Raw genomic sequence first — 27173 nt, 5'->3', positions numbered from 1 at the left:
CAAGTCCCAATTCTTTCTCTAGGCCTTTGTATCACAGGTGATGTAGTCACTGGGTCTCTGTTGTGTAGATGTGAGCTCCCAGAGGGCGGAAGGAATGGAGACGTCCTAGACAAGTATTTATATTATGTCTGATAACAGCGGATAGTAGCGGGTCCCCCGTGGTGGTGTCCGGGAGATGCAGTGCCGGCAGCGGCCGCCAGGTGGCGCGGGTGAGCGGTGACAGCCTGGGCTGGTTTGTTGTGTTGGGTTTCCAAATCTCCAGGGAATCCACAAGAGATGAAGGAGTGAGAGGAGCCGCACAGCGCCCCCCACAGGAGCAGAGCCCCCCACCCCCAGGAGCAGAGCCCCCTCCCCAGGAGCAGCGCCCCCCGCAGGAGCAGTACCCGGGGATGACACACATGGAGCCATAGAGCCGCAGCTACACAGAACCATGAAGGACGGAACCGACTCCAAGGACCAGCAGCTGACGGTAATGGCACCCAACATCTGCTGTATACATATATACACATCACCCTCCCCCCTGTATATACTGTATATATATATATATATATATATATACACATCACCTACACCTGTGTATACTGTACACCCCTGTATATACTGCATATATACACCACCACCCTCTGTATATACAGCATATACACACATCACCGCCTCCTGTATATACTGTACACCCTTGTATACACTGCATATATATATACACATCACCACCGCATGTATATACTGCCCCCCTCAGAATAAGCTATCACCCCTGTATATACTGTCACTTTTTGTATATAAAGCCCCCCATGTATATATGGTATATTTAAACATCATCACCCCCTGTATATACTGTATATATACACATCATCACCCCCTGTATATACTGTATATATACACATCATCACCCCCTGTATATACTGTATATATACACATCATCACCCCCTGTATATATACACATCATCACCCCCTGTATATATACACATCATCACCCCCTGTATATACTGTATATATACACATCATCACCCCCTGTATATACTGTATATATACACATCATCACCCCCTGTATATATACACATCATCACCCCCTGTATATACTGTATATATACACATCATCACCCCCTGTATATACTGTATATATACACATCATCACCCCCTGTATATACTGTATATATACACATCATCACCCCCTGTATATACTGTATATATACACATCATCACCCCCTGTATATACTGTACACCCCTGTATATACTGTATATATACACATAATCACCCCCTGTATATACTGTACACCCCTGTATATACTGTATATATACACATCACCACCTAATGTATATACTGTACACCACATATAGGATGTCACCCCATGTATATACTGCCCACTTTGTATATACTGTCCCTCTCTGTATATACTGCCCCTCTCTTTATATACTGTCCCCTCTGTATATACTGTAATCCCCTTTGTATATACGGTCACTGTATGTATACACATACACTTCATACACACTCAAATATCTATACATCCACTCTCCTGTATACAGCAGTATATAGATCTATCTATACACTCATTTATACTCTATACCCTTATATACACTCACCTACATGCCATGTACTGCCCTCCTCTATAGGGTATGTATAGCCGTGACCCTCAGGTGAGTACCTTATATCCCTGTATGGGGGCAGGGGCTATAGGTTGGGGAGTCCTTCCATAAGGACATTGGGGTAATTGTCTCATATACCCTGATACTGTACTGTATAAACCTGGTGCTGTACTTTATATACCTGGTGCTGTACTGTATATACCTGGTGCTGTACTGTATATACCCGGTACCTGGTGCTGTACTGTATATACCCGGTGCCTGGTGCTGTGCTGTATATACCCGGTGCCTGGTGCTGTACTGTATATACCTGGTGCTGTACTGTATAAACCTGGTGCTGTACTGTATATACCCGGTACCTGGTGCTGTACTGTATATACCTGGTACCTGGTGCTGTACTGTATATACCCGGTGCCTGGTGCTGTACTGTATAAACCTGGTGCTGTACTGTATATACCTGGTGCTGTACTGTATATACCCGGTACCTGGTGCTGTACTGTATATACCTGGTGCTGTACTGCATATACCCGGTACCTGATGCTGTACTGTATATACCCGGTAACTGGTGCTGTACTGTATATACCTGGTGCTGTACTGTATATACCTGGTGCTGTACTGCATATACCCGGTACCTGGTGCTGTACTGTATATACCCAGTGCCCGGTGTTGTACTGTATATACCTGGTGCCTGGTACTCTACTGTATATACCTGGTGCTGTACTGTATATACCCGGTACCTGGTGCTGTACTGTATATACCCGGTGCCCGGTGTTGTACTGTATATACCTGGTGCCTGGTACTCTACTGTATATACCTGGTGCTGTACTGTATATACCCGTTATCTGGTGCTGTACTGTATTTACCTGGTGCTGTACTGTATATACCTGGTGCCTGGTGCTGTTCTGTATATACCCGATACCCGGTGCTGTACTGTATATACCCGGTAGCCGGTGCTGTACTGTATATACCCGGTACCTGGTGCTGTACTGTATATACCCGGTGCCTGGTGCTGTACTGTATATACCTGGTGCTGTGCTGTATATACCCGGTGCCTGGTGCTGTACTGCATATACCTGGTACCTGGTGCTGTACTGTATATACCCGGTGCCTGGTGCTGTACTGTATAAACCTGGTGCTGTACTGTATATACCTGGTGCTGTACTGTATATACCTGGTACCTGGTGCTGTACTGTATATACCCGGTACCTGGTGCTGTACTGTATATACCTGGTGCTGTACTGCATATACCCGGTACCTGATGCTGTACTGTATATACCCGGTAACTGGTGCTGTACTGTATATACCTGGTGCTGTACTGTATATACCTGGTGCTGTACTGCATATACCCGGTACCTGGTGCTGTACTGTATATACCCGGTGCCCGGTGTTGTACTGTATATACCTGGTGCCTGGTACTCTACTGTATATACCCGGTCCCCGGTGTTGTACTGTATATACCTGGTGCCTGGTACTCTACTGTATATACCTGGTGCTGTACTGTATATACCCGGTACCTGGTGCTGTACTGTATATACCCGGTGCCCGGTGTTGTACTGTATATACCTGGTGCCTGGTACTCTACTGTATATACCTGGTGCTGTACTGTATATACCCGTTATCTGGTGCTGTACTGTATTTACCTGGTGCTGTACTGTATATACCTGGTGCCTGGTGCTGTTCTGTATATACCCGATACCCGGTGCTGTACTGTATATACCCGGTAGCCGGTGCTGTACTGTATATACCCGGTACCTGGTGCTGTACTGTATATACCCGGTGCCTGGTGCTGTACTGTATATACCTGGTGCTGTGCTGTATATACCCGGTGCCTGGTGCTGTACTGTATATACCCGGTGCCTGGTGCTGTACTGTATAAACCTGGTGCTGTACTGTATATACCTGGTGCTGTACTGTATATACCTGGTACCTGGTGCTGTACTGTATATACCCGGTGCCTGGTGCTGTACTGTATAAACTTGGTGCTGTACTGTATATACCTGGTGCTGTACTGTATATACCCGGTACCTGGTGCTGTACTGTATATACCTGGTGCTGTACTGTATATACCTGGTGCTGTACTGAATAAACCTGGTGCTGTACTGTATATACCTGGTGCTGTACTGTATATACCCGGTACCTGGTGCTGTACTGTATATACCTGGTGCTGTACTGTATATACCCGGTACCTGGTGCTGTACTGTATATACCTGGTGCTGTACTGTATATACCTGGTGCTGTACTGCATATACCCGGTACCTGATGCTGTACTATATATACCCGGTACCTGGTGCTGTACTGTATATACCTGGTGCTGTACTGTATATACCCGGTGCCTGGTGCTGTACTGTATATACCCGGTGCCTGGTGCTGTACTGTATATACCCGGTGCCTGGTGCTGTACTGTATATACCTGGTGCTGTACTGTATATACCTGGTGCTGTACTGTATATACCCGGTACCTGATGCTGTACTATATATACCCGGTACCTGGTGCTGTACTGTATATACCTGGTGCTGTACTGTATATACCCGGTGCCTGGTGCTGTACTGTATATACCCGGTGCCTGGTGCTGTACTGTATATACCCGGTGCCTGGTGCTGTACTGTATATACCTGGTGCTGTACTGCATATACCCGGTACCTGGTGCTGTACTGTATATACCCGGTGCCCAGTGTTGTACTGTATATACCTGGTGCCTGGTACTCTACTGTATATACCCGGTGCCCCGTGTTGTACTGTATATACCTGGTGCTGTACTGTATATACCCGGTACCTGATGCTGTACTGTATATACCCGGTGCCTGGTGCTGTACTGTATAAACTTGGTGCTGTACTGTATATACCTGGTGCTGTACTGCATATACCCGGTACCTGGTGCTGTACTGTATATACCCGGTGCCCGGTGTTGTACTGTATATACCCGGTGCTGTACTGTATATACCTGGTGCCTGGTGCTGTACTGTATATACCTGGTGCTGTACTGCATATACCCGGTACCTGGTGCTGTACTGTATATACCCGGTGCCCGGTGTTGTACTGTATATACCTGGTGCCTGGTACTCTACTGTATATACCTGGTGCTGTACTGTATATACCCGTTATCTGGTGCTGTTCTGTATATACCCGGTAGCCGGTGCTGTACTGTATATACCCGGTACCTGGTGCTGTACTGTATATACCCGGTGCCTGGTGCTGTACTGTATATACCTGGTGCTGTGCTGTATATACCCGGTGCCTGGTGCTGTACTGTATAAACCTGGTGCTGTACTGTATATACCTGGTGCTGTACTGTATATACCTGGTACCTGGTGCTGTACTGTATATACCCGGAGCCCGGTGCTGTACTGTATAAACCTGGTGCTGTACTGTATATACCTGGTACCTGGTGCTGTACTGTATATACCTGGTGCTGTACTGTATATACCCGGTACCTGGTGCTGTACTGTATATACCTGGTACCTGGTGCTGTACTGTATATACCCGGTACCTGGTGCTGTACTGTATATACCTGGTGCTGTACTGCATATACCCGGTACCTGATGCTGTACTGTATATACCTGGTGCTGTACTGTATATACCTGGTGCTGTACTGCATATACCCGGTACCTGGTGCTGTACTGTATATACCCGGTACCTGGTGCTGTACTGTATATACCTGGTGCTGTACTGTATATACCTGGTGCTGTACTGCATATACCCGGTACCTGGTGCTGTACTGTATATACCCGGTGCCCGGTGTTGTACTGTATATACCTGGTGCCTGGTACTCTACTGTATATACCTGGTGCCTGGTGCTGTACTGTATATACCCGGTACCTGGTGCTGTACTGTATATACCTGGTGCTGTACTGTATATACCCGTTATCTGGTGCTGTACTGTATTTACCTGGTGCTGTACTGTATATACCCGCTGCCTGGTGCTGTTCTGTATATACCCGATACCCGGTGCTGTACTGTATATACCCGGTAGCCGGTGCTGTACTGTATATACCCGGTACCTGGTGCTGCACTGTATTTACCTGGTGCTGTGCTGTATATACCCAGTGCCTGGTGCTGTACTGTATATACCCAGTGCCTGGTGCTGTTCTGTATATACCCGGTGCCTGGTACTCTACTGTATATACCTGGTGCTGTACTGTATATACCCGGTACCTGGTGCTGTACTGTATATACCCGGTACCTGGTGCTGTACTGTATATACCCGGTACCTGGTGCTGTACTGCATATACCCAGTGCCTGGTGCTGTACTGTATATACCTGGTACCTGGTGCTGTGCTGTATATACCTGGTGCTGTACTGTATATACCTGGTGCTGTACTGCATATACCCAGTGCCTGGTGCTGTACTGTATATACCTGGTGCCTGGTGCTGTACTGTATATACCTGGTGCCTGGTGCTGTACTGTATATACCCGGTGCTGTACTGTATATACCTGGTGCTGTACTGTATATACCCGGTACCTGGTGCTGTACTGTATTTACCTGGTGCTGTACTGTATATACCTGGTACCTGGTGCTGTACTGTATATACCCGGTACCTGGTGCTGTACTGTATTTACCTGGTGCTGTACTGTATATACCTGGTACCTGGTGCTGTGCTGTATATACCCGCTGCCTGGTGCTGTGCTGTATATACCCGCTGCCTGGTGCTGTACTGTATATACCCGCTGCCTGGTGCTGTACTGTATATACCTGGTACCCGGTGCTGTACTGTATATACCCGTTGCCTGGTGCTGTACTCTATATACCCGCTGCCTGGTGCTGTACTGTATATACCTGGTGCCTGGTGCTGTACTGTATATACCCGGTACCCGGTGCTGTACTGTATATACCCGGTGCTGTACTGTATATACCCGTTGCCTGGTGCTGTACTCTATATACCTGGTGCCTGGTGCTGTACTGTATATACCTGGTGCCTGGTGCTGTACTGTATATACCCGCTGCCTGGTGCTGTACTGTATATACCTGGTGCTGTACTGTATATACCCGCTGCCTGGTGCTGTACTGTATATACCCGGTGCCTGGTGCTGTACTGTATATACCTGGTGCTGCATATACCTGGTGCTGTACTGTATATACCCGCTGCCTGGTGCTGTACTGTATATACCCGGTAGCCGGTGCTGTACTGTATATACCCGGTACCTGGTGCTGCACTGTATTTACCTGGTGCTGTGCTGTATATACCCGGTGCCTGGTGCTGTACTGTATATACCTGGTGCTGTACTGTATATACCTGGTGCTGTACTGTATATACCCGCTGCCTGGTGCTGTACTGTATATACCCGATACCCGGTGCTGTACTGTATATACCCGGTGCCTGGTGCTGTACATTATATACCCGGTACCTGGTGCTGTACTGTATATACCCGGTATCTGGTGCTGTACTGTATATACCCGGTGCCTGGTGCTGTACTGTATATACCCGGTACCTGGTGCTGTACTGTATATACCTGGTACCTGGTGCTGTACTGTATATACCCGGTACCTGGTGCTGTACTGTATATACCCGGTACCTGGTGCTGTACTGTATATACCTGGTACCTGGTGCTGTACTGTATATACCTGGTACCTGGTGCTGTACTGTATATATTTGGTGCCTGGTGCTGTACTGTATATACCTGGTGCTGTACTGTATATACCTGGTACCTGGTGCTGTACTGTATATACCTGGTGCTGTACTGTATATACCTGGTGCCTGGTGCTGTACTGTATATACCCGGTACCTGGTGCTGTACTGTATATACCTGGTGCTGTACTGTATATACCTGGTACCTGGTGCTGTACTGTATATACCTGGTGCTGTACTGTATATACCCGGTACCTTGTGCTGTACTGTATATACCTGGTGCTGTACTGTATATACCCGGTACCTGGTGCTGTACTGTATATACCTGGTGCTGTACTGTATATACCTGGTACCTGGTGCTGCACTGTATTTACCTGGTGCTGTGCTGTATATACCCGGTACCTGGTGCTGTACTGTATATACCCGGTACCTGGTGCTGTACTGTATATACCTGGTGCCTGGTGCTGTTCTGTATATACCCGATACCCGGTGCTGTACTGTATATACCCGGTGCTGTACTGTATGTACCCGGTGCTGTACTGTATATACCCGGTACCCGGTGCTGTACTGTATATACCCGGTGCCTGGTGCTGTACTGTATATACCCGGTGCTGTACTGTATATACCCGGTGCCTGGTGCTGTGCTGTATATACCCGGTGCTGTACTGTATACACCCGGTGCCTGGTGCTGTACTCTATATACCCGCTACCTGGTGCTGTACTGTGTATACCTGGTACCTGGTGATGTACTGTATATACCCGGTACCTGGTGCTGTACTGTATATACCCGGTACCTGGTGCTGTACTGTATATACCTGGTGCCTGGTGCTGTACTGTATATACCCAGTTCTGTACTGTATATACCCGGTACCTGGTGCTGTACTGTATATACCCGGTACCTGGTGCTGTACTGTATATACCTGGTACCTGGTGCTGTACTGTATATACCCGGTACCTGGTGCTGTACTATATATACCCGGTTCTGTACTGTATATACCTGGTACCTGGTGCTGTACTGTATATACCCGGTACCTGGTGCTGTACTGTATATACCTGGTGCTGTACTGTATATACCCGGTACCTGGTGCTGTGCTGTATATACCTGGTGCTGTACTGTATATACCTGGTGCTGTACTATATATACCCGGTACCTGGTGCTGTACTGTATATACCCGGTACCTGGTGCTGTACTGTATATACCTGGTGCTGTACTATATATACCTGGTACCTGGTGCTGTACTGTATATACCCGGTACCTGGTGCTGTACTGTATATACCCGGTACCTGGTGCTGTACTGTATATACCCGGTACCTGGTGCTGTACTTTATATACCTGGTGCTGTACTGTATATACCTGGTGCTGTACTGTATATACCTGGTACCTGGTGCTGTACTGTATATACCCGGTACCTGGTGCTGTACTTTATATACCTGGTGCTGTACTGTATATACCTGGTGCTGTACTGTATATACCTGGTGCTGTACTATATATACCTGGTACCTGGTGCTGTACTGTATATACCCGGTACCTGGTGCTGTACTGTATATACCCGGTACCTGGTGCTGTACTGTATATACCCGGTACCTGGTGCTGTACTTTATATACCTGGTGCTGTACTGTATATACCTGGTGCTGTACTGTATATACCCGGTACCTGGTGCTGTACTTTATATACCTGGTGCTGTACTGTATATACCTGGTGCTGTACTGTATATACCTGGTGCTGTACTGTATATACCTGGTACCTGGTGCTGTACTGTATATACCCGGTACCTGGTGCTGTACTTTATATACCTGGTGCTGTACTGTATATACCTGGTGCTGTACTGTATATACCCGGTACCTGGTGCTGTACTGTATATACCCGGTACCTGGTGCTGTACTGTATATACCTGTTACCTGGTGCTGTACTGTATATACCTGGTACCTGGTGCTGTACTGTATATACCTGGTACCTGGTGCTGTACTGTATATACCCGGTACCTGGTGCTGTACTGTATATATACCCGGTACCTGGTGCTGTACTGTATATACCTGGTACCTGGTGCTGTACTGTATATACCTGGTACCTGGTGCTGTACTGTATGTACCTGGTACCTGGTGCTGTACTGTATATACCCGGTACCTGGTGCTGTACTGTATATACCCGGTGCCTGGTGCTGTACTGTATATACCCGGTGCCTGGTGCTGTACTGTATATACCCGGTGCCTGGTGCTGTACTGTATATACCCGGTACCTGGTGCTGTACTATATATACCTGGTACCTCGTGCTGTACTGTATATACCTGGTACCTGGTGCTGCACTGTATATACCCGGTGCCTGGTGCAGTACTATATATACCCGGTACCTGGTGCTGTACTGTATATACCTGGTGCTGTACTGTATATACCTGGTACCTGGTGCTGTACTGTATATACCTGGTGCTGTACTGTATATACCTGGTGCTGTACTGTATATACCTGGTACCTGGTGCTGTACTGTATATATCTGGTGTTGTACTGTATATACCTGGTGCTGTACTGTATATACCTGGTACCTGGTGCTGCACTGTATATACCCGGTGCCTGGTGCAGTACTATATATACCCGGTACCTGGTGCTGTACTGTATATACCTGGTGCTGTACTGTATATACCTGGTGCTGTACTGTATATACCTGGTACTTGGTGCTGTACTGTATATACCTGGTGCTGTACTGTATATACCCGGTACCTGGTGCTGTACTGTATATACCCGGTGCTGTACTGTATATACCTGGTACCTGGTGCTGTACTGTATATACCTGGTGCTGTACTGTATATACCCGGTACCTGGTGCTGTACTGTTTATACCTGGTGCTGTACTGTATATACCTGGTGCTGTACTGTATATACCTGGTACCTGGTGCTGCACTGTATATACCCGGTGCCTGGTGCTGTACTGTATATACCCGGTACCTGGTGCTGTACTGTATATACCTGGTGCTGTACTGTATATACCTGGTGCTGTACTGTATATACCCGGTACCTGGTGCTGTACTGTATATACCCGGTGCCTGGTGCTGTACTGTATATACCCGGTGCCTGGTGCTGTACTGTATGTACCCGGTGCCTGGTGCTGTACTGTATATACCTGGTGCTGTACTGTATATACCTGGTACCTGGTGCTGTACTGCATATACCTGGTACCTGGTGCTGGACTGTATATACCCGGTGCTGTACTGTATTTACCCGGTGCTGTACTGTATTTACCCGGTGCCTGGTGCTGTACTGAATATACCCGGTACCTGGTGCTGTACTGTATTTACCCGGTGCCTGGTGCTGTACTGTATATACCTGGTACCTGGTGCTGTACTGTATATACCTGGTACCTGGTGCTGTACTGTATATACCTGGTGCTGTACTGTATATACCCGGTGCCTGGTGCTGTACTGTATATACCTGGTGCTGTACTGTATATACCTGGTACCTGGTGCTGTACTGCATATACCTGGTACCTGGTGCTGGACTGTATATACCCGGTGCTGTACTGTATTTACCCGGTGCTGTACTGTATTTACCCGGTGCCTGGTGCTGTACTGAATATACCCGGTACCTGGTGCTGTACTGTATTTACCCGGTGCCTGGTGCTGTACTGTATATACCTGGTACCTGGTGCTGTACTGTATATACCTGGTACCTGGTGCTGTACTGTATATACCTGGTGCTGTACTGTATATACCCGGTACCTGGTGCTGTACTGTATATACCCGGTGCCTGGTGCTGTACTGTATATACCTGGTGCTGTACTGTATATACCTGGTACCTGGTGCTGTACTGCATATACCTGGTACCTGGTGCTGTACTGTATATACCTGGTGCTGTACTGTATATACCCAGTACCTGGTGCTGTACTGCATATACCTGGTACCTGGTGCTGTACTGCATATACCCGGTGCTGTACTGTATTTACCCGGTGCTGTACTGTATTTACCCGGGGCCTGGTGCTGTACTGAATATACCCGGTACCTGGTGCTGTACTGTATATACCTGGTGCTGTACTGTATTTACCCGGTGCCTGGTGCTGTACTGTATATACCCGGTGCTGTACTGTATTTACCCGGTGCCTGGTGCTGTACTGTATATACCTTGTACCTGGTGCTGTACTGTATATACCTGGTGCTGTACTGTATATACCTGGTACCTGGTGCTGTACTGTATATACCTGGTACCTGGTGCTGTACTGTATATACCTGGTGCTGTACTGTATATACCCGGTACCTGATGCTGTACTGTATATACCCGGTGCCTGGTGCTGTCCTGTGTATACCTGGTGCTGTACTGTATATACCTGGTGCTGTACTGCATATACCCGGTGCTGTACTGTATTTACCCGGTGCTGTACTGTATTTACCCGGTGCCTGGTGCTGTACTCTATATACCTGGTACCTGGTGCTGTACTGAATATACCTGGTGCTGTACTGTATTTACCCGGTGCCTGGTGCTGTACTGTATATACCCAGTACCCGGTGCTGTACTGTATATACCCGGTGCTGTACTGTATATACCCGCTGCCTGGTGCTGTTCTGTATATACCCGATACCCGGTGCTGTACTGTATATACCCGGTAGCCGGTGCTGTACTGTATATACCCGGTACCTGGTGCTGCACTGTATTTACCTGGTGCTGTGCTGTATATACCCAGTGCCTGGTGCTGTACTGTATATACCCAGTGCCTGGTGCTGTTCTGTATATACCCGGTGCCTGGTACTCTACTGTATATACCTGGTGCTGTACTGTATATACCCGGTACCTGGTGCTGTACTGTATATACCCGGTACCTGGTGCTGTACTGTATATACCTGGTGCTGTACTGCATATACCCAGTGCCTGGTGCTGTACTGTATATACCTGGTACCTGGTGCTGTGCTGTATATACCTGGTGCTGTACTGTATATACCCAGTGCCTGGTGCTGTACTGTATATACCTGGTGCCTGGTGCTGTACTGTATATACCTGGTGCCTGGTGCTGTACTGTATATACCCGGTGCTGTACTGTATATACCTGGTGCTATACTGTATATACCCGGTACCTGGTGCTGTACTGTATTTACCTGGTGCTGTACTGTATATACCTGGTACCTGGTGCTGTACTGTATATACCCGGTACCTGGTGCTGTACTGTATTTACCTGGTGCTGTACTGTATATACCTGGTACCTGGTGCTGTGCTGTATATACCCGCTGCCTGGTGCTGTACTGTATATACCCGCTGCCTGGTGCTGTACTGTATATACCTGGTACCCGGTGCTGTACTGTATATACCCGTTGCCTGGTGCTGTACTCTATATACCCGCTGCCTGGTGCTGTTCTGTATATACCCGCTGCCTGGTACTGTACTGTATATACCTGGTGCCTGGTGCTGTACTGTATATACCCGGTACCCGGTGCTGTACTGTATATACCCGGTGCTGTACTGTATATACCCGGTGCCTGGTGCTGTACTGTATATACCCGGTACCTGGTGCTGTACTGTATATACCTGGTGCTGTACTGTATATACCCGCTGCCTGGTGCTGTACTGTATATACCTGGTGCTGTACTGTATATACCCGCCGCCTGGTGCTGTACTGTATATACCCGGTGCCTGGTGCTGTACTGTATATACCTGGTCCTGTACTGTATATACCTGGTGCTGCATATACCTGGTGCTGTACTGTATATACCCGCTGCCTGGTGCTGTACTGTATATACCCGGTAGCCGGTGCTGTACTGTATATACCCGGTACCTGGTGCTGCACTGTATTTACCTGGTGCTGTGCTGTATATACCTGGTACCTGGTGCTGTACTGTATATACCTGGTGCTGTACTGTATATACCTGGTGCTGTACTGTATATACCCGCTGCCTGGTGCTGTACTGTATATACCCGATACCCGGTGCTGTACTGTATATACCCGGTGCCTGGTGCTGTACATTATATACCCGGTACCTGGTGCTGTACTGTATATACCCGGTATCTGGTGCTGTACTGTATATACCCGGTGCCTGGTGCTGTACTGTATATACCCGGTACCTGGTGCTGTACTGTATATACCTGGTACCTGGTGCTGTACTGTATATACCTGGTACCTGGTGCTGTACTGTATATATTTGGTGCCTGGTGCTGTACTGTATATACCTGGTGCTGTACTGTATATACCTGGTACCTGGTGCTGTACTGTATATACCTGGTACCTGGTGCTGTACTGTATATACCCGGTACCTGGTGCTGTACTTTATATACCCGGTACCTGGTGCTGTACTGTATATACCTGGTACCTGGTGCTGTACTGTATATACCCGGTACCTGGTGCTGTACTGTATATACCCGGTACCTGGTGCTGTACTGTATATACCTGGTACCTGGTGCTGTACTGTATATACCTGGTACCTGGTGCTGTACTGTATATATTTGGTGCCTGGTGCTGTACTGTATATACCTGGTGCTGTACTGTATATACCTGGTACCTGGTGCTGTACTGTATATACCTGGTGCTGTACTGTATATACCTGGTGCCTGGTGCTGTACTGTATATACCCGGTACCTGGTGCTGTACTGTATATACCTGGTGCTGTACTGTATATACCTGGTACCTGGTGCTGTACTGTATATACCTGGTGCTGTACTGTATATACCCGGTACCTGGTGCTGTACTGTATATACCTGGTGCTGTGCTGTATATACCTGGTACCTGGTGCTGCACTGTATTTACCTGGTGCTGTGCTGTATATACCCGGTACCTGGTGCTGTACTGTATATACCCGGTACCTGGTGCTGTACTGTATACACCCGGTACCTGGTGCTGTACTGTATATACCTGGTGCCTGGTGCTGTTCTGTATATACCCGATACCCGGTGCTGTACTGTATATACCCGGTGCTGTACTGTATGTACCCGGTGCTGTACTGTATATACCCGGTACTGTACTGTATATACCCGGTGCCTGGTGCTGTACTGTATATACCCGGTGCTGTACTGTATATACCCGGTGCCTGGTGCTGTGCTGTATATACCCGGTGCTGTACTGTATACACCCGGTGCCTGGTGCTGTACTCTATATACCCGCTACCTGGTGCTGTACTGTATATACCTGGTACCTGGTGATGTACTGTATATACCCGGTACCTGGTGCTGTACTGTATATACCCGGTACCTGGTGCTGTACTGTATATACCTGGTGCCTGGTGCTGTACTGTATATACCCAGTTCTGTACTGTATATACCCGGTACCTGGTGCTGTACTGTATATACCCGATACCTGGTGCTGTACTGTATATACCTGGTACCTGGTGCTGTACTGTATATACCCGGTACCTGGTGCTGTACTATATATACCCGGTTCTGTACTGTATATACCTGGTACCTGGTGCTGTACTGTATATACCCGGTACCTGGTGCTGTACTGTATATACCTGGTGCTGTACTGTATATACCTGGTGCCTGGTGCTGTACTGTATATACCCGGTACCTGGTGCTGTACTGTATATACCTGGTACCTGGTGCTGTACTGTATATACCTGGTGCTGTACTATATATACCTGGTACCTGGTGCTGTACTGTATATACCCGGTACCTGGTGCTGTACTGTATATACCCGGTACCTGGTGCTGTACTGTATATACCCGGTACCTGGTGCTGTACTTTATATACCTGGTGCTGTACTGTATATACCTGGTGCTGTACTGTATATACCTGGTACCTGGTGCTGTACTGTATATACCCGGTACCTGGTGCTGTACTTTATATACCTGGTGCTGTACTGTATATACCTGGTGCTGTACTGTATATACCTGGTGCTGTACTGTATATACCTGGTACCTGGTGCTGTACTGTATATACCCGGTACCTGGTGCTGTACTTTATATACCTGGTGCTGTACTGTATATACCTGGTGCTGTACTGTATATACCCGGTACCTGGTGCTGTACTGTATATACCCGGTACCTGGTGCTGTACTGTATATACCTGGTACCTGGTGCTGTACTGTATATACCTGGTACCTGGTGCTGTACTGTATATACCTGGTACCTGGTGCTGTACTGTATATACCCGGTACCTGGTGCTGTACTGTATATATACCCGGTACCTGGTGCTGTACTGTATATACCTGGTACCTGGTGCTGTACTGTATATACCTGGTACCTGGTGCTGTACTGTATGTACCTGGTACCTGGTGCTGTACTGTATATACCCGGTACCTGGTGCTGTACTGTATATACCCGGTGCCTGGTGCTGTACTGTATATACCCGGTGCCTGGTGCTGTACTGTATATACCCGGTACCTGGTGCTGTACTGTATATACCCGGTGCCTGGTGCTGTACTGTATATACCCGGTACCTGGTGCTGTACTATATATACCTGGTACCTCGTGCTGTACTGTATATACCTGGTACCTGGTGCTGCACTGTATATACCCGGTGCCTGGTGCAGTACTATATATACCCGGTACCTGGTGCTGTACTGTATATACCTGGTGCTGTACTGTATATACCTGGTACCTGGTGCTGTACTGTATATACCTGGTGCTGTACTGTATATACCTGGTGCTGTACTGTATATACCTGGTACCTGGTGCTGTACTGTATATATCTGGTGCTGTACTGTATATACCTGGTGCTGTACTGTATATACCTGGTACCTGGTGCTGCACTGTATATACCCGGTGCCTGGTGCAGTACTATATATACCCGGTACCTGGTGCTGTACTGTATATACCTGGTGCTGTACTGTATATACCTGGTGCTGTACTGTATATACCTGGTACTTGGTGCTGTACTGTATATACCTGGTGCTGTACTGTATATACCCGGTACCTGGTGCTGTACTGTATATACCTGGTGCTGTACTGTATATACCTGGTACCTGGTGCTGTACTGTATATACCTGGTGCTGTACTGTATATACCCGGTACCTGGTGCTGTACTGTTTATACCTGGTGCTGTACTGTATATACCTGGTGCTGTACTGTATATACCCGGTACCTGGTGCTGTACTGTATATACCTGGTGCTGTACTGTATATACCTGGTGCTGTACTGTATATACCCGGTACCTGGTGCTGTACTGTATATACCCGGTGCCTGGTGCTGTACTGTATATACCCGGTGCCTGGTGCTGTACTGTATGTACCCGGTGCCTGGTGCTGTACTGTATATACCCGGTGCCTGGTGCTGTACTGTATATACCTGGTGCTGTACTGTATATACCTGGTACCTGGTGCTGTACTGCATATACCTGGTACCTGGTGCTGTACTGTATTTACCCGGTGCTGTACTGTATTTACCCGGTGCCTGGTGCTGTACTGAATATACCCGGTACCTGGTGCTGTACTGTATTTACCCGGTGCCTGGTGCTGTACTGTATATACCTGGTACCTGGTGCTGTACTGTATATACCTGGTACCTGGTGCTGTACTGTATATACCTGGTGCTGTACTGTATATACCCGGTACCTGGTGCTGTACTGTATATACCCGGTGCCTGGTGCTGTACTGTATATACCTGGTGCTGTACTGTATATACCTGGTACCTGGTGCTGTACTGCATATACCTGGTACCTGGTGCTGTACTGTATATACCCGGTGCTGTACTGTATTTACCCGGTGCTGTACTGTATTTACCCGGGGCCTGGTGCTGTACTGAATATACCCGGTACCTGGTGCTGTACTGTATATACCTGGTGCTGTACTGTATTTACCCGGTGCCTGGTGCTGTACTGTATATACCCGGTGCTGTACTGTATTTACCCGGTGCCTGGTGCTGTACTGTATATACCTTGTACCTGGTGCTGTACTGTATATACCTGGTGCTGTACTGTATATACCTGGTACCTGGTGCTGTACTGTATATACCTGGTACCTGGTGCTGTACTGTATATACCTGGTGCTGTACTGTATATACCCGGTACCTGATGCTGTACTGTATATACCCGGTGCCTGGTGCTGTCCTGTGTATACCTGGTGCTGTACTGTATATACCTGGTGCTGTACTGCATATACCCGGTGCTGTACTGTATTTACCCGGTGCTGTACTGTATTTACCCGGTGCCTGGTGCTGTACTCTATATACCTGGTACCTGGTGCTGTACTGAATATACCTGGTGCTGTACTGTATTTACCCGGTGCCTGGTGCTGTACTGTATATACCCAGTACCCGGTGCTGTACTGTATATACCCGGTGCTGTACTGTATATACCCGGTGCTGTACTGTATATACCCGGTGCAGCAGGTTGTGCTGTGTCAGTGTCTGGTGGTGCGCTCGCTCAGACTGCTCAGTCATTATGTGCAGGATAATCCCTCGCTGGGGGTCTCACTACAGGATTACAAGGGACGACTAATGACTTGTAATCTGTAATTACCGGAGCCCTCCGCCTGCAGGGGGCGCCACCTGCTACTATCACATATGGGACTATACTCACCGGAGGCATTGCTTCCAGCATTGGTCATCTCTTCCGAAAAATGGCGCCGCTCTATTCACTTTAATGGGCATCCGTGTAATACCTGACCCAACCATTCAACAGGGGTGGTGCTGTTTATGGAGGAAATCAGCCAATAGTATATGAGAAGTGTGTTACGGTCATGTTGGGGGTTGTAGTGCTCTATGTATAGAGTATAACAGATTGTACTAGGGTCATGTCCAGTGTCCAGGTCATGTTGGGGGTTGTAGTGCTCTATGTATAGGGTATTATAGATTGTATTATGGTCATGTACAGTGGTCAGGTCATGTTGGGGGTTGTAGTGCTCTATGTATAGAGTATAATAGATTGTATTATGGTCATGTCCAGTGCCCGGGTCATGTTGGGGGTTGTAGTGCTCTATGTATGGAGTATAATAGATTGTATTATGGTCATGTCCAGTGTCCGGGTCATGTTGGGGGTTGTAGTGCTCTATGTATGGGGTATAATAGATTGTATTCTGGTCATGTCCAGTGTCCGGGTCATGTTGGGGGTTGTAGTGCTCTATGTATGGGGTATAATAGATTGTGTTATGGTCATGTACAGTGTCCGGGTCATGTTGGGGGTTGTAGTGCTCTATGTATAGGGTATAATAGATTGTATTAGGGTCATTTCCAGTGTCCGGGTCATGTTGGGGGTTGTAGTGCTCTATGTATGGAGTATAATAGATTGTATTATGGTCATGTCCAGTGTCCGGGTCATGTTGGGGGTTGTAGTGCTCTATGTATGGGGTATAATAGATTGTATTCTGGTCATGTCCAGTGTCTGGGTCATGTTGGGGGTTGTAGTGCTCTATGTATGGAGTATAATAGATTGTATTATGGTCATGTACAGTGCCCGGGTCATGTTGGGGGTTGTAGTGCTCTATGTATGGAGTATAATAGATTGTATTATGGTCATGTCCAGTGTCCGGGTCATGTTGGGGGTTGTAGTGCTCTATGTATGGGGTATAATAGATTGTATTCTGGTCATGTCCAGTGTCCGGGTCATGTTGGGGGTTGTAGTGCTCTATGTATGGGGTATAATAGATTGTGTTATGGTCATGTACAGTGTCCGGGTCATGTTGGGGGTTGTAGTGCTCTATGTATAGGGTATAATAGATTGTATTATGGTCATGTCCAGTGTCCGGGTCATGTTGGGGGTTGTAGTGCTCTATGTATGGGGTATAATAGATTGTATTCTGGTCATGTCCAGTGTCTGGGTCATGTTGGGGGTTGTAGTGCTCTATGTATGGAGTATAATAGATTGTATTATGGTCATGTCCAGTGTCCGGGTCATGTTGGGGGTTGTAGTGCTCTATGTATGGAGTATAATAGATTGTATTATGGTCATGTCCAGTGTCCGGGTCATGTTGGGGGTTGTAGTGCTCTATGTATGGGGTATAATAGATTGTATTCTGGTCATGTCCAGTGTCTGGGTCATGTTGGGGGTTGTAGTGCTCTATGTATGGAGTATAATAGATTGTATTATGGTCATGTACAGTGCCCGGGTCATGTTGGGGGTTGTAGTGCTCTATGTATGGAGTATAATAGATTGTATTATGGTCATGTCCAGTGTCCGGGTCATGTTGGGGGTTGTAGTGCTCTATGTATGGGGTATAATAGATTGTATTCTGGTCATGTCCAGTGTCCGGGTCATGTTGGGGGTTGTAGTGCTCTATGTATGGGGTATAATAGATTGTGTTATGGTCATGTACAGTGTCCGGGTCATGTTGGGGGTTGTAGTGCTCTATGTATAGGGTATAATAGATTGTATTAGGGTCATTTCCAGTGTCCGGGTCATGTTGGGGGTTGTAGTGCTCTATGTATGGAGTATAATAGATTGTATTATGGTCATGTCCAGTGTCCGGGTCATGTTGGGGGTTGTAGTGCTCTATGTATGGGGTATAATAGATTGTATTCTGGTCATGTCCAGTGTCTGGGTCATGTTGGGGGTTGTAGTGCTCTATGTATGGAGTATAATAGATTGTATTATGGTCATGTACAGTGTCCGGGTCATGTTGGGGGTTGTAGTGCTCTATGTATGGAGTATAATAGATTGTATTATGGTCATTTCCAGCGTCTGGGTCATGTTGGGGGTTGTAGTGCTCTATGTATGGAGTATAATGGATTGTATTATGGTCATGTACAGTGTCCGGGTCATGTTGGGGGTTGTAGTGCTCTATGTATGGGGTATAATAGATTGTATTCTGGTCATGTCCAGTGTCCGGGTCATGTTGGGGGTTGTAGTGCTCTATGTATGGGGTATAATAGATTGTGTTATGGTCATGTACAGTGTCCGGGTCATGTTGGGGGTTGTAGTGCTCTATGTATAGGGTATAATAGATTGTATTAGGGTCATTTCCAGTGTCCGGGTCATGTTGGGGGTTGTAGTGCTCTATGTATGGAGTATAATAGATTGTATTATGGTCATGTCCAGTGTCCGGGTCATGTTGGGGGTTGTAGTGCTCTATGTATGGGGTATAATAGATTGTATTCTGGTCATGTCCAGTGTCTGGGTCATGTTGGGGGTTGTAGTGCTCTATGTATGGAGTATAATAGATTGTATTATGGTCATGTACAGTGTCCGGGTCATGTTGGGGGTTGTAGTGCTCTATGTATGGAGTATAATAGATTGTATTATGGTCATTTCCAGCGTCTGGGTCATGTTGGGGGTTGTAGTGCTCTATGTATGGAGTATAATGGATTGTATTATGGTCATGTACAGTGTCCGGGTCATGTTGGGGGTTGTAGTGCTCTATGTATGGAGTATAATAGATTGTATTATGGTCATGTACAGTGTTCGGGTCATGTTGGGGGTTGTAGTGCTCTATGCTTAGTTGTATTCTGGTGACGCGCCATTTATACATCTCTTTTACCGTTACAGGTCGCTCTCCGCATCCGGCCGATCAATGAGACGGAACTGGTGGAAGGAGCCGCCATCATCGCCCACAAGGTGGATGAACAGGTAAGTCGGACGATGTTGGACCTTATGCCATGGGGGGGGGGGGGTTCTTTGTTTTAGATGAGAATCCAGACTTTGTTCACTGTTGATGGTTTTCACTATAAAATTAGTATGAGGGAGGAGGCGCGAGGAACAGGGAATAAATCAGGTCAGTAGGAAGAGGTGACATTGTAGACAGGAGAGGGGGCACAGCTTATAGCTCCTCGCTTTCCTGCATAGTAACGCATTGCTATGGAAACATCCGGGTGATCCCAGGCCATGAGAGCAGGAGCTGGATGAGGATGACAGAGATAGAGAGACATCATCAGGAGAGCTGCCCACTGCCCATAACTCACCCCCAAGCCCAACTATTAACTACAAAGGGTTAATGAATTGCAACTAATAACAACAACCAGCCCCTCGGATAGTCATACAAACCACCGTAACAAATATTTACCCCAGGACCCCTAAATAAAAGCAGACCCCAAGATTATAAACCAAAAAAGACCAAATACTAAACCAAACTCAACAAATACAGACCCCAGACCAGACTTCTTAAACTAGACAGAAATAGAAGCCCCAAACCCTCTCACTAAATACATCCGAAGAAGATCCCAAAGGCCTAAACTAATGGGGACCCCCAAACCAGACCCACACCAGATCCATATACAGGACCCTTCACTAAAGAATTCCCTAGACTAGACCCCAAAGTAACACAAATTATATAAAGACACCCACCCCCTCCCTAGAACATGAATTATATACAAAACTAGGCTCCTCAATCAATATATTATCCCTCCCCAACTGATTTAGACCCCAGAACCGACCACAGAGGCGCTTAAGTAAATGCAGACCCCCGATTATAAACTTAAAAAAGACCAAATATAAAAACCAGACTAAACAAATAAAGACCCCAAACTAAAGACTAAACATTACACAAGCCCTAAACTAATGTGGACCCCAAACCAGACCTCCCCAAATCCTCTATATACATACAATCCCTTCACTAAAGAAATCCCTAGACCAGAGCAAAGAGACCCCATATAGATAAAGATCCCCCATACTAAGAAATTCATAAATATAGTCCGTCCCTAAAACCTTTAAACTGATATAGCCCCCAGCCCAGACTCCAAAATCAATATAGATCCCATTGCCCCTCAATTCAACCCCTCTAAATGAATGCAGAGCTAAGTAGACACCCCATGAATTCCAGACTCCTAGTCCAGACACCCTAAATAGAAACAGAACACAAACTCCTAGATAAATGCAGGACACCCAGAGACAGACCCCCTGAAGAAATACGGACCCCAAACCAGACCTTATAAATTAATACAGACCCCAGAACAGACCGACTCAATAATCGCAGACCCCAGAACCCTACTCAGTACTTACCCTCTAAGTAAAGACAGCCCCCCCTTAACATAAACAGAACCCCCAGACCCGATCACATAGAAAATCACAAACCCCAGACCATATAAGTAAATCCTATTAATCTACAGACCCCCTATATAAACACCGACATAAAACCAGTCCCCAGACCAATATAGAGATATCCGGGGCCCTCATGGCTCACTGATGGGTGACTACTATGTACCTAGGTATAGGTGCTGTATACTGTATATAGGCACCGTATATACTGTACATATATGAGTGGGAGGGGCCTATTTCTTCAACCTCTGCCAAGTAGAATAAATGTTTTATCATCCTGATGAATGAAGATCCAGATCTGATTTCTCAGCACAATGATGGGGGTGGTAGTAGATGTCAGCACGGGCTCGCTCTAGTGCCCCCGCCGCCCCTCCGTAACATATGGCAGGTGTAAGACCCTTAAGGTGTAAGACTCCAGGCGGGGGGATTACACAACAGCCAGATGGTGTCTTGAGACGTCTTATATCTCCTTGTGATAAGAAGTGAGGAGACGCCGAAACAGAAACCCTTCCAGCAGGTGTTATACGGGAGCGAGACATCATGTCAGGTGCCGCAGGATAGGGAAACGCCCACTCCCATTAGACCCCGCCCACTATAATACTGAGAACTAATAAGTCAGTGCCTATAGTTACTGGGTCTATACTGAGAACTAATAAGTCAGTGCCTATAGTTACTGGGTCTATACTGAGAACTAATAAGTCAGTGCCTATAGTTACTGGGTCTATACTGAGGACTAATAAGTCAGTGCCTATAGTTACTAGATCTATACTGAGAACTAATAAGTCAGTGCCTATAGTTACTAGATCTATACTGAGAACTAATAAGTCAGTGCCTATAGTTACTGGGTCTATAGTGAGAACTAATAAGTCAGTGCCTATAGTTACTGGGTCTATAGTGAGAACTAATAAGTCAGTGCCTATAGTTACTGGGTCTATACTGAGGACTAATAAGTCAGTGCCTATAGTTACTAGATCTATACTGAGAACTAATAAGTCAGTGCCTATAGTTACTGGGTCTATAGTGAGAACTAATAAGTCAGTGCCTATAGTTACTGGGTCTATACTGAGAACTAATAAGTCAGTGCCTATAGTTACTAGGTCTATACTGGGAACTAATAAGTCAGTGCCTATAGTTCCTGGGTCTATACTGAGAACTAATAAGTCAGTGCCTATAGTTACTGGGTCTATACTGAGGACTAATAACTCAGTGCCTATAGTTACTAGATCTATACTGAGAACTAATAAGTCAGTGCCTATAGTTACTGGGTCTATACTGAGAACGAATAAGTCAGTGCCTATAGTTACTGGGTCTATACTGAGAACTAATAAGTCAGTGCCTATAGTTACTAGATCTATACTGAGAACTAATAAGTCAGTGCCTATAGTTACTGGGTCTATACTGAGAACTAATAAGTCAGAGCCTATAGTTACTAGATCTATACTGGGAACTAATAAGTTAGTGCCTATAGTTACTGGGTCTATACTGGGAACTAATAAGTCAGCGCCTATAGTTACTGGGTCTATACTGAGGACTAATAAGTCAGTGCCTATAGTTACTGGATCTATACTGAGAACTAATAAGTCAGTGCCTATAGTTACTGGGTCTATAGTGAGAACTAATAAGTCAGTGCCTATAGTTACTAGATCTATACTGAGGACTAATAAGTCAGTGCCTATAGTTACTGGGTCTATACTGAGGACTAATAAGTCAGTGCCTATAGTTACTAAATCTATACTGAGGACTAATAAGTCAGTGCCTATAGTTACTGGGTCTATACTGAGGACTAATAAGTCAGTGCCTATAGTTACTAGATCTATACTGGGAACTAATAAGTCAGTGCCTATAGTTACTGGGTCTATACTGGGAACTAATAAGTCAGCGCCTATAGTTACTGGGTCTATACTGAGGACTAATAAGTCAGTGCCTATAGTTACTGGATCTATACTGAGAACTAATAAGTCAGTGCCTATAGTTACTGGGTCTATAGTGAGAACTAATAAGTCAGTGCCTATAGTTACTGGGTCTATAATGAGGACTAATAAGTCAGTGCCTATAGTTACTGGGTCTATACTGAGGACTAATAAGTCAGTGCCTATAGTTACTAGATCTATACTGAGGACTAATAAGTCAGTGCCTATAGTTACTGGGTCTATACTGAGGACTAATAAGTCAGTGCCTATAGTTACTAAATCTATACTGAGGACTAATAAGTCAGTGCCTATAGTTACTAGATCTATACTGAGAACTAATAAGTCAGTGCCTATAGTTACTGGGTCTAGACTGAGAACTAATAAGTCAGTGCCTATAGTTACTGGGTCTATACTGAGAACTAATAAGTCAGTGCCTATAGTTACTAGATCTATACTGAGAACTAATAAGTCAGTGCCTATAGTTACTGGGTCTATACTGAGGACTAATAAGGCAGTGCCTATAGTTACTGGGTCTATACTGAGAACTAATAAGTCAGTGCCTATAGTTACTCGGTCTATACTGAGAACTAATAAGTCAGTGCCTATAGTTACTGGGTCTATACTGAGAACTAATAAGTCAGTGCCTATAGTTACTAGATCTATACTGAGAACTAATAAGTCAGTGCCTATAGTTACTGGGTCTATACTGAGGACTAATAAGTCAGTGCCTATAGTTACTGGGTCTATAGTGAGAACTAATAAGTCAGTGCCTATAGTTACTGGGTCTATACTGAGGACTAATTAGTCAGTGCTTGTCCTTATTACACTTTCTACCTTTGTGACTGTAAGGACAATCTTCCATAACTCCCCCCGGTATCTCCTCGGCTGGGGCTGAGCTCAATGGTCGCCTTTGTTCGGTGCTGAGGTAACACCATCTGGTCCTGCAGAGAAGGTGGCCATTGTCCGGTTCCCTACTCTCAGATGTATCGGGGTCGGGTCTCGCACAGAACCTTGTCTGTTAGAACTGGCTTCATCTCTGGAATAATCCCTTATCTGACTTAGAAGAATTTCGAGACAATGTGGCCTCACGCCATCTGCTCGTAAAGTCCACCCACCTCCTCGTCCACTGACGTGAGGCCTTCCTCCAAACAAAGGATCGTTTCAGTTTGAGGAACACTTAGCGTCTTACATCTGCCCTTTACAGTAACAAAATTATTGTAGGTTCCAAAAACATGGACATTTTGCACCAGGTTCCACCACAACTCCTAAAGGAGGAGGAACCTTGATGGTGGGTGAGGACCAAAAAGTTATATAAGACAAAGGATTAAAAATGGAAGTAAGGACCCAAACATTTTGAAGACCATGGTGGTCATACCCATTACATTTACTCAATTTGCTGGTGGTGGACATGGTGACATAGGGGGGGATTCAAGGACATGTTAAAATTTCAGGGACTTGATTGGATTCTTTGGGTGACCATATAATTGAAATTCGTAGAAAATTGACTATTTTGGTGGAACAGTTTGGTGAGACTTCCCAACAGTTGTGTAGGGGCAGATCAGGTATGTACAGGAGCTAAAGGAAAGGTATAGTTGGAGGATGAACCCAAAAGGGTCTCCTGTCACGAAGTTGTTCAATGTTATAAACCTGTTTGATGACTCCTTGCAGATGGTGGTTCTCATGGATCCGATGGAAGACCCCGATGACATTTTGAGAGCCAACCGCTCTCGCGAGAAGTCCTACATGTTTGACGTGGCATTTGACTACACTGCTACCCAGGTAGGATGCTTTGGTGGACATAAACCTTCAGATATATGGATGTGTAGAAGCCAAGACCTCTGTCATCTCAAGTGTATGGAAGCCTTCAGGTTTGCTTGATGGTGGACACTAGAGTAGACAGTGACCATCCAGTAGATATCTTCGATGACTGCCTTACTGCATGGACTTCCTTGACTCCTTCTTCTGTTGGGTTCTTCTTAAGGTGCTCATATCTTTTCTGAAGCTGTTGGCCAGATGCCCATTTGACCGACAGATACTCCTCTGACCCTCCTAGACACACCCAGTTTGTGGTTACTTGACTACGTCAGCATGACCAACCCAAGTCTTAAGAGTCAAGACTGTCTTTTTGTTCTCTTGGCACAAACCAGTCCCCAAGGACCCTTAAGAAGTTCTCTCAAGCCATTAGCAGAGGCGTTGGGACCTCACATGGCTGGGCCTCCTCTCCCGAAGGGACCCAAAGGTGATACATAATTTGCGGCCATGATATGTATGTTTTTGATTCTTTGGTGGATCTCTCTGAAGGTCTTCTTCATCCATTTCCACCTATAGCAGAAGACTTTCAATGACGTCTATAATGATAAGATAAGATGGACCGAACCTGCCCCTGCCATATACCGTAATGTATTATAGAGAGCGCGGAGCTCAGGTGCATCTGTACAGAGAGCGCACATTACATCTGCCTTCCAGGAATAATTCCTCCGTTGCATCCTCCCTGGTGTCTTCATGACGGCTAATTATTTTTTAACTACTTCATGACTGAACTACTAGGTCTACTAGGCCCTTATAACACAATATACTATAGATTCATCTAGTTATATGGCAGTATTTTATGAGTTAATTTAGCAGTATTATAGTAGTTATATTCTTGTACATAGGAGGCAGTATTATAGTAGTTATATTCCTGTACATAGGGGGGCAGTATTATAGTAGTTATATTCTTGTACATAGGGGGCAGTATTATAGTAGTTATATTCTTGTACATAGGGGGCAGTATTATAGTAGTTATATTCTTGTACATAGGGGGGCAGTATTATAGTAGTTATATTCTTGTACATAGGAGCAGTATTATAGTAGTTATATTCTTGTACATAGGGGGCAGTATTATAGTAGTTATATTCTTGTACATAGGGGGGCAGTATTATAGTAGTTATATTCTTGTACATAGGGGGCAGTATTATAGTAGTTATATTCTTGTACATAGGGGGCAGTATTATAGTAGTTATATTCTTGTACATAGGGGGCAGTATAATAGTAGTTATATTCTTGTACATAGGAGCAGTATTATAGTAGTTATATTCTTGTACATAGGGGGCAGTATTATAGTAGTTATATTCTTGTACATAGGGGGCAGTATTATAGTAGTTATATTCTTGTACATAGGGGGCAGTATAATAGTAGTTATATTCTTGTACATAGGAGCAGTATTATAGTAGTTATATTCTTGTACATAGGGGGCAGTATTATAGTAGTTATATTCTTGTACATAGGGGCAGTATTATAGTAGTTATATTCTTGTACATAGGGGGCAGTATTATAG

General features: G+C 45.9%; 1 protein-coding gene across 1 annotated transcript in view; it reads left to right on the top strand.

Annotated features, from left to right (window-relative positions):
* Positions 1-215: 215 nt before the first annotated feature.
* KIF19 (kinesin family member 19) overlaps positions 216-27173 on the top strand; it is a 63015-nt gene continuing 36057 nt past the window's right edge. Inside the window, exons 1-3 of the mRNA XM_072112529.1 lie at positions 216-469; positions 20463-20543; positions 25526-25636. Of these exons, the coding sequence (XP_071968630.1) occupies positions 431-469; positions 20463-20543; positions 25526-25636 (231 nt within the window). The 5' untranslated portion in view covers positions 216-430. The remainder of the gene's footprint in view (positions 470-20462; positions 20544-25525; positions 25637-27173) is intronic.

The sequence above is a fragment of the Engystomops pustulosus genome, chromosome 6 (assembly GCF_040894005.1).
Source record: "Engystomops pustulosus chromosome 6, aEngPut4.maternal, whole genome shotgun sequence".
NCBI lineage: Eukaryota > Metazoa > Chordata > Amphibia > Anura > Leptodactylidae > Engystomops > Engystomops pustulosus.
This window is presented reverse-complemented; position numbering and strand designations above follow the sequence as displayed.